The sequence below is a fragment of the Carassius gibelio genome, chromosome A5 (assembly GCF_023724105.1).
Source record: "Carassius gibelio isolate Cgi1373 ecotype wild population from Czech Republic chromosome A5, carGib1.2-hapl.c, whole genome shotgun sequence".
NCBI lineage: Eukaryota > Metazoa > Chordata > Actinopteri > Cypriniformes > Cyprinidae > Carassius > Carassius gibelio.
The window spans coordinates 32,445,265-32,454,888 of record NC_068375.1 but is presented as its reverse complement, the minus strand read 5'-3'; the positions used below and the strand labels follow the sequence as shown (position 1 = coordinate 32,454,888).

General features: G+C 36.3%; 1 protein-coding gene across 1 annotated transcript; it reads right to left on the bottom strand.

Moving 5' to 3' along the window:
* Window positions 1-5,103: 5,103 nt before the first annotated feature.
* Window positions 5,104-9,522, bottom strand: bri3bp (bri3 binding protein). The gene is made up of 3 exons (XM_052596241.1): window positions 8,926-9,522; window positions 7,804-7,906; window positions 5,104-7,626 (listed from the first exon to the last, which is right to left on the bottom strand). The coding sequence occupies exons 1-3, from the start codon at window positions 9,103-9,105 to the stop codon at window positions 7,205-7,207; spliced, it is 705 nt and encodes a 234-aa protein (XP_052452201.1). The 5' UTR covers window positions 9,106-9,522; the 3' UTR covers window positions 5,104-7,204.
* Window positions 9,523-9,624: the final 102 nt, after the last annotated feature.

Sequence of the window (9,624 nt, the reverse complement as noted above, 5' to 3'; positions counted from 1 at the left end):
ACCAATCAGAAGTCTGGCAGCCGCTCCGCCAGGTCGACCCACTGAAGCGCTCAGCCAATAGAAAAAAGGATCATATAGAGGTGTGCCCAATCCCGAGTCTGCAGCCTGCAGCATGATCGGATGGGTTAAAAACCATAGGATAACATGTAGAAGGTGTGTCAGTTCTGTGTTTTCCATACACTTTGTTTGAATTCATACAGACGATGTGTTTTCTAAATATTTTAAAATCAGAGGGCATTTGTAAAAGCTGCTTCATATATTTGCACAGTCAGCAGCGGTGATTTGCAAGGCCCATTTCATCAATATTTATATAACATTTAGGAAATAGTTACAGTTCACAGACTGGCAGTGTAAACGCTGCTGATTCACATTTAGATGCAGCGAAAAGAAAAACGATTTTATAGGATCTATGCTGCTTGTTGGTGATGAAACAAAGCAATCAAGTTGAAATTTCTGAAAGCCATTAAACACGTCTCATAGAAATCAGTACAAAACACAGCAGGAGCTGCAGCCCATCTGCTTTTGTTTTCAATTTCAAATTAATTGCACATTGCCTTTTACTGTACTCAGGGGCTATCTAGAAAAATATTGATGGGGTGGCGAGAAGGGAGCAGGAATTTTTGAGGGGTGGCAACATATGGCAGACGTATATATAATGAATTTAGTCAAAGTTATCACAGTTTGATGATAAATATATGTGCACACTACAAAAGGACACAGGCTGCCATTTACAAACTTAATCTCATGCAATCAATGTCTTGCATTTGAAACAGTTCATATAAGGAATAAGTGACCATACCCCATAAGCACCCCCACACTCACCAATGCATACCAAGAGAATTATAAAAGGTTCAGTGTTATCAGTATGTCAATTTATTATAAGAAACACAAGATTTTAACAGAAAAAGACATTTACAAATGGGGAGATTCAACTGGTTTTCTACTGTTTAGTGTTAATCACCATCTAACTCAACCAGTCAAGTGCTACATTTAGCCTTAGAGGTTATATGGTCCCTGAAGCATAGGTTTTATTAGCTGACAATAATAATAAATAAATAAACATTATAGCCACAAATACAAATGTACTTTTAGACATTGTTTTTGGAAAATATGTTGTTATTGTTTTGGCAAGCTTAAATTAAAACACTAAAATAATGTTTTAATATATATTTTAAGTATATTTTACTAAGCAATTTCTTACATAATTTCTTTGAGTTATAGACCAAACTTTTATTTTTGTGGGTTGTAGACAGAGTTTCTGTTTTATAATTAACTATTAATATCAGCTAATAGGCCTACTTGAAGTATAGCATACTCTACTGTGCAATAGTACTGTATTTCTGTTTGAATTTCTTATGCTGGTTAGCTATACCGGAATTTTGTTTTGACAGGTTGTCGTAAAGACATTGCTGTTTCTGTCAGTCTGTGTATACGATACAAATGAATGACGATAGTTTTATCAAATGAAATGGTGAAATCCTCTCATTGCACACTGACGTGCACATGTGTAGCCTACATCATGCATTAATATAGTGAAGAGCCGAAAACACCAAGCGTACTTCAGTGTGTGTGCGTAGTAGAGCACACATTCCCAGAGACGTGTATAACAACACCTTCAGGGCCGCTGCTGGCTAAATGGGTGCCCTAAGCAGGACTGTATTGTTGTGCCCCCCTTCCTCAAATATGATGATGAAAAAAACACCTACTATAGGGGTGAAAAAAGAACTTTAATCAAATAAAAAACTAAATGAATAAATTTTATTATTTACAAATAACAATTGTAGCTCTCTAAATTGACCTGTGGCTATAACTTTATCATGACTCTAATTTATTCTATAGTCTCAAGCATTCAGAAATCATGCAAAAGGAAACTCAGCAGTTTTACTATGATAAAACCATGGTTTATTTTTGTAAGGGTTGTGATATACACATTTTTTGTTGAAGAAATTATAAGGCTGTGTCATCTATAGCAAAAAGGTGTCCAAAAATGAAAGATTAAGTGAATGTTTGAATTAAATGTTTGGTCAGTAGCCTAAACAAGGATTTGATTGTCCTGTAAGTGTAACAGCAGCAATCACATGGCATTTGTAATAACATGTACATAAATTGTTTATTTTGTATTTGCCTAGATTATGTATTGTAACAGTATTATTATTAACCAATCATTATTGCCTCATTATTTTTTATATAATGGATTTTAAGTCATTTTAAAGGCTACTGATGGCTTAGGACTGTTTTTATAGCAACAACAACAACAAAAAATACTACAGTATATTAATACTTTGTAAATTATTATTTGAAGTAACAAAACCATGGTTAATTTGCAGTTACCATGGCTACAAGAACAATGATTTGTGGTGTTATTGTTAAAACCATGGGTAATTTTCGTAAGGGAACCTGAAAAATAAAAATAAAAACATTTTCACAGGAATGTGCCTGAAAGTGATAAACGGGCCTAATTTTTACCTAAATGATTTATACTTTATTTTAATATATATTAAAAATGTATAAGGTGTGCGTTGTAGCTGACACCTAGATGAAAACATTACAATTGTTTTATGACTGCAAGTCTTTCTCCTCAAATGCTATTGAGCTTCAAATTTGCGTTTGAGCTCATGTGAAAGAGTAGCATAACTTACATATGATTTACCGATTATTTTAATAAATATCAAACATTTAATTAAATTGTGCATTATAGCTGACACCTACATGAACAATTAGTTGTTTTTATGACTATAAGTCATTCTCCTCAAATGCTACTGACGTTAGAAAAGTGTATACCAATATCGCATGTAACTTTAGAGACTGTCCCTAAATTTGATACTAGTCCAACTTCCAATGTCAAGCCAACTTTATGTCTGTTTTTTTTTTTTTTTTTTTACTTTTAGTTTTCTTTTCTCTTTGTTGGATTGGATTCATCCATCAATTATGAACATTCAGCCACAAATATGAGGTTCCAGCGGTCGCGAGCGCGGATCAAGTGCTCTGATGGGAGAATGGAGGAAGTTTTTTTTTTTTTTTTTTGAGCAACTGGGATGGTGCCCCCTCTGGGAGTTGGTGCCCTAGGCAGATTGAGTCAGTTTGGGAGTTCAGAGCCGGATCGCGAATCATTTGAGTCAGTTATGGGGATCGCGAATCATTTGAGTCAGTTTGCGAAACCTTTTGAGTCAGTTTGGGAGTTTGGAGTGGGATTGCGAATCATTTGAGTCAGTTCAGGAGTTCGGAGTGGGTTCGCGAATCATTTGCGTTAGTTTGGGGATCGCAAATCATTTTAATCAGTTCGGAGCGGCTTTGCGGATCAGTTCTGAGGAGCGGCTTCCCGGATCAGTTCTGAGCGGGTTTGCGAATCATTTGAGTCAGTTCGGGAGTTCGGGGATCGCAAATCATTTGAATAAGTTCGGGAGTTCTTGGCGGGATTCGCGAATCATTTGAGTCAGTTCGGGAGTTCAGAGCGGCTTCGCGAATCATTTGAGTCAGTTTGGGGATCGCAAATCATTTGAATCCGTTTGGGAGTTCGGAGGGGGATCACGAATCATTTGAATCAGTTCGGGAGTTCATAGCGGGTTAGCGAATTATTTGAGTCAGTTCGGGAGTCAAAGCGGGTTCGCGAATCATTGGAGTCAGTTTGGGGATCGCAAATCGTTTGAATCAGTTCGGGAGTTCTGAGAGGGATCACAAATCAAGAAAGATTCGCGCTAGTGAATTTTCAAATTGGCCATAACCTTTAATTCGTTGCTGCCAACTGGGGTGGCAGCAGGGGTGGCAAGGATTTCTTTTAGGGTGGCATTTGCCACGCCATCCGGGTAGATCCGCCCCTGACTGTACTCATTGAAAGCAGCAGAAAAAATAAATAAAAATAAAGTAGATATAAAAAGAAAATAAAATAACATCAAGTTTTTTGGTGGCCGCTGATATTTACAAGTTACATAACTGCATATCAGTCTTCATTTTAAAGGCTACTCGGAGTGGTGGCAAGAATGTTTTTCTTTTGTTGCACAATTTCTATGCAAACATCCATTCAAACATGCACAAAAGTGAATCTTAAAATAAACTGTTCTAGAAGTACAATTCTAAAATGGAATTACAGTTCTTTGTACATGATTTGCATCACGAGCTCTTTGCTGACGCAATCTTTACAGATTCAATGTACAGTACACTGTAGGCCTATAATGCATTTACATAAACACAAATGTAAGGATGTGTTTTCCCTCGTTTCTATATCTCTATATATTCTATATCTTCTATATCTCGTTTCGTATCTATCTATCTATCTATCTATCTATCTATCTATCTATCTATCTATCTATCTATCTATCTATCTATCTGTCTGTCTGTCTGTCTAAAATAAGACACTAAGAATGGGAATGGGGTCATGCCTGTCCCCTCTGGGTGCAACAAATTAAAAGCAACAATGCAGCATTATACACGAGCCAAATATGGGTGTCTTAAAGGCACAGCGCTCCGGATTGTTACATATTACGTACCGGTAAGCCATTTTAGACAGCATTTGGATCAGCTCTCACAGGGAAACAAAAGATACAGCCGGCTGAACAAGACAAAATCCCATAGTATATAAGACAAAAGAGAGGAAAACACTACATGGTGATTTTAGAAACAGTTTGTTTACAATATGTCAAACTGTATGATGAGGATAGCACATATAAAATGCCAAGTACAGCTAACTTCACAAGCTTTCACCTCAGGGTTATCAAAAAGTTGTGCTGCCAGCATGTTATAATGCTTATTTCATTTATGCAAAGATCTGTTGAATCAAAATCGGGATTACTGATTGTCTCCCAGACTGTGCTCTGGTCAGACTGCAAAAGCACCTTTTGGATACTTAACTCATCCATTAAATTTGACTGTCCAGACACTGACTTTAGAAAGTTCATCTGAGGCCAGTTGAACAGACAAATGAAGCAATGTTCAAACAAGTGACTCTTGCATCAAGTACAACCTTGTATGTCCAAATCATGAGGTGAAGCAACTTCATAAACATGAATAAAAAAAAATATTGAGCAAATATAATACTATTAATGTGAGTCAGGTTGAGCTCTCAATAGATCTGTTATTTAATAAGTAAAAACATCCAAAACCTGTAGGTCAAATTGCATATTACATTTATTCAATCATTTTTGAACCACAGTTTCATCTTAAGAGAAAATCACTGAATAATATTTTCATAGAGACAAAAATATGTTAAAGACAGTGCAAATAATATCAGAGCAGGCAACAGTGCAGGTAAACAAATCTGATGAAAATGATACTGTACAAATGCAAACCTGATTTACTATGCAAAAAAAAAATAATTACCAGACAGAGATTCAGTGTATTCTAATACAAATCAGTAAATGACTCGGAGTCCTCAACACATAATAGTTGGCACAGGTGCAGTCAACTGGATTCTATGAGAGATATATTAATAAAATACATAGTATTCCACAAATAAATTACGGAGTTGACATGGTGCTATAACTTACAAGAAGGACATTAACTACTAAAAGGTGCAGGTAGGAAAATATCTGTCATACATATTTCTACAAGCACGCATGGTGTACACTCGAAACCACAGCTAATGATAAAACTCATAAGATACAGAGCATTTTCCACAGTATATTACTGTGGGTTCTCATTCATTACAGATATGCAAGTAGATAAGACCTTTTTAAAAAGAGGAGTGTCTGCTGAGACATGTACTGTAGGCTATATGTGTAATTATTAGATGCTGGTACATTGCAAGTATACAAGAGTTTGCTATTTGGAGATTCCTCAAGGCTGGTGCTTATATTGTATGATTTCCTTCACACGATAATACAGTTAAAAAGGACCTTCTTGATATTAGTGCTTGACACTGCTTTCCAGTAGGCTTGAGCTACAGTACGTCACAGATTTGAACCGTGATTGGTGGTGATTGGTGGAAGGATGACGAACTAAAATCAGTGAAGTGCGGGATGAGTCGTCATTATTTTGGCTGGAATAGAGCAACTGTAAATTTTGAACAGGGATCTGCTAAAAGTGAACTTCATCAAGGTCAAAAAAAAAAAAAAAAAGTATATAATTGCATCAACACTGACACAGGGACTAAATTCCACAAAACTTCAAAAATAAAACATGCTTAAAATAAATTCTCATCCCATTCATAATATTTCTCTCAAAATGTAAAAACCTAAATTAATGTACTTTTTAAAATCTATGCAGCAGGGGAAAATGTTTGAAATATATCTGAAAATGGATTTGGCTACACAGGTTGCAAAAACATGATAAATTAAAAACCACAAAGTGAAATTAACGTTTAAGTTGCAAAAAAGAGAAAAGTACTAAGAGTCAATGAGAACAAGCAGAGAAGATGGGACACATGTTAGATTAGTTAGCAGGCATTTCTAATAGACAAAATGCCACTGTGGATGAATCCATTGGCCACTTTCTTAACTTTTTTTACTTGATCTTATTAAGCAGCACTAATAAGCAGTGGTACTACAAGCTATTTAATGAATCCCTTTCGATAGGTGTATTAAAATGGTACATACAATTAATACAACGATCTCATGCTGAGAGCAAAGTGCATGACCAGGTTTTTCTGGACAGAGATACTGGTGTACATTGCAGCACTGTTATTTTGCTGCCAGGAACACTGGTCACATATCTGCACGCTTCAGATGACTAGCTGCTTTCTGAAAGCCATTTCCACATACAACTCTATCGCTGATCGGTCCTGTACCTCGGGTGACCTCAAGAAGACACATGGGAGAGATGAAAAATGCAGTGATACTGACTTTTCTTCACACTTTTGAGTGTTTCTGAATCAACTCTCAATTGTATTGCATTTGACTTATAAATAACACACAAGTTTATAGAAAGTGTCCTAACACAGCTTATGGAAAAGGTCTAACACTGAATGACGGACTAACACACTCAACTCAAGGCTTGTAGACACAGAGACCCACAGTACTCAAAAAAGTCCATATTTACTCAAAAATGTGTGGCTACAGTAGAAATGGACAGTGATAATTCTACGACAACAGGGTGAATCTAATAGACTTTTTTCAGCGTATAAACTAGGGAATTTATCAAATTTCCATACAATTATTGCCTGACTAAAATGTTGGGACATCCTGAGAAAAAAAGGGCCAGAACAAAATAATTTTCCTTCTCATCCCATCCCACAAACCCCAGCTCTCACCCTCAGCCTGGGGCGAAAATCATTTCATTGGTCACTTGAGTGCTCTAGGTTTTCAATCACTCTGGTTAAGCGGATGTTTATAAGGTGAATCTGTTTATCAAGGTGGTCGATCTTCTCCTCCAGAGTTCCAGATCCACTCCCTTTCCTCCAGTATGCTCCCACTGGTCCCGTCATGAAGTACACGGCCATGATGAAGCACAGCGGCAGCACCGCTTTCTCAGGGTCACCCTCGAATTTCTGCAGAATGTACAGGCACGAGAAGGCGAAAAGGGCCATGCGGGCCAGCCAGAAGAAACGGCCGAACACCGCATGGAGGATGTAAAAGAAACCACTCAGGAACAAGGACAAGAACCAGTAAGCCACCAGCAAGGCTGCCACCAGGAGGAGAGCACGAGCAGGAGAGCTGGACACGGACGATGGGCTGAAGTAGTGCGTCAGGTTAGAGGCTAAGGAGAGAGAGAGAGAATCGAAGGGGAAAAAGACAACAGAGACAGACAGAAATAGAAGCAAAGAGAGAGTAGGGAGAGACATGAAGGAGGTTTTAAGGACATCACACAAACAGTGGAGATGTGCGATTTCAGTCACTGACACACATAAATGCAACAATTTTGATCCAGACTTACAGTCAATGCCCATAACATCAAGCAGATCCACCCACAGTTTCCACAAGGTGTCCAATAATGAATCGACTCCATAAACAAACCTCTCTGTAGTTTTTGAGAAGAACTGCAAAACATTGACCATAAATATAAATATAAACACACACACACACACACATATAAAAGAAAACTGGAAAAAGGTTATACGCAAACATTTAATTAGTGTATATCATAAAAACATGCATAGGTCACAGAAGAAATCACCTTTTAAAAATATAATGTTTCTATCGATCTATATGATGTATCTATATAAATTAGAACAGATTTAGATTCAGATTGTTATTTAAGATTACACTGCATTGACATCATTACGCATAACCCTCTTCCCATTTTTCATTTGTTTTTTTGGTAATTATTATTCTCAGAGATGATTAATTTATTACATTAAAAATGTGATTATAATCTAAAATTACAACAACAGTATTAATAATAACAATAACTAAATGTCTTTGCCTTACAGTAATAAGTATGAAATATTTTCCATTATAGCAAAGATTGGCTAGAAAAGCTCCATTTTCTAATTTTCTCAAAATGTAATGGTACTTTATACAGTACAGCAGCTCTTAATGTACATTCAAACAATTTTCTAAATTCATTAAAATTGCACACAGTCTTATATTTTATATTAAAATAACAAATAATGGAAATCTAATAATTTTGTTAAAATTGTTTTAAAGGCAATTTATTGCTATAATTAATAGACTTGAAATTAATTAGCCTATTATTTAAATTATATATTTAATTATTATTCATTATTGTAAAAAAAAAAAAAACCACATTCACTAAAGTTATTATAAAGCGTTCCTGATAAAAATAAATAAACAAGTCTAAAATGTTGCACGTAAGCTTGTCTATCTGACAATATCACAGCACTGACTCTATCCGGAACGTATTGACCAAGATAAACAGAAATATGTCCACATACAGTATGCGCCCTAGGTAGGCAGCTTACTAGGTTTTGAAACACAGCCACTGATCATAAGAGATCACAGACTGGTGGTCTTTTCAGGCCCCTAAGTTAGAGCACCTGCAAACAAAACGAATTTTTTTAACTGGCATGAGAAAATCGAATGATCTTATACGGACCTTGTATAGCGCTCGGATGTTCTCCTCTCCGAAGACACTGCCGAGGATTTGACAGATAACGCTGGCCGCCCTCCTCAAGCTGTTCTGGCTGCTGGAGTCTTTCCTGCTTCGCGCTGCCTCAGTCAGCAGGACGGAGGCCAAAAACACGCTTAAAACAACGGCCAGTTTCGCTCCCTTCATAATTATAAACGACCTGACAAACGTCTAGAAAATTCTGTAGTGAAGCGGTCGGACAGCGCTTGTAATAGACTGAATGAATGTGATGTGCCGGAAAGAGATGCTAAGCAGGCTGCACGCGGGTAGAGAGTGTGAAAAAACGTAACAGTGCCGGAAGTACGATTCTTTTTCTTCTTTTTTCTTTTTTTGAATAAAGTTATAAATATTTACCTGATTATTTATTTTAGTAATGGTTTAAAATGTATAACGCTGTTTCTGCCTAAGTCTTCTAACCTGAATTGAAGATTCAAATGTGAAGACAAATAAATTAAATAAAACAAAATGAAAAGCTTTATAAAACAAAGAATTCAGAAAAGGAGACTGTTTCTAAAAAAAAAAAAAAGTTTAGAATGGATAAGTATTTTAAGTCTTTAAGGTTCCCAAACATGCATGAGTTTAATATAATTTATATTTTACAATATTAGTTTTACTGTGTTCCTGATCAAATCAATGCAGCCATGGAAGCATGGCAGACTTCTTTTA

Coding starts and splice junctions, on each gene's coding strand:
- bri3bp (XM_052596241.1), bottom strand. CDS start 9,105: ATGAAGGGAGCGAAACTGGCCGTTGTTTTAAGCGTGTTTTTGGCCTCC. Junction 7,907..8,925: donor ACATCCGAGCGCTATACAAG/GTCCGTATAAGA, acceptor AATGTTTTGCAG/TTCTTCTCAAAAACTACAGA. Junction 7,627..7,803: donor TGATGTTATGGGCATTGACT/GTAAGTCTGGAT, acceptor CTCTCTCCTTAG/CCTCTAACCTGACGCACTAC.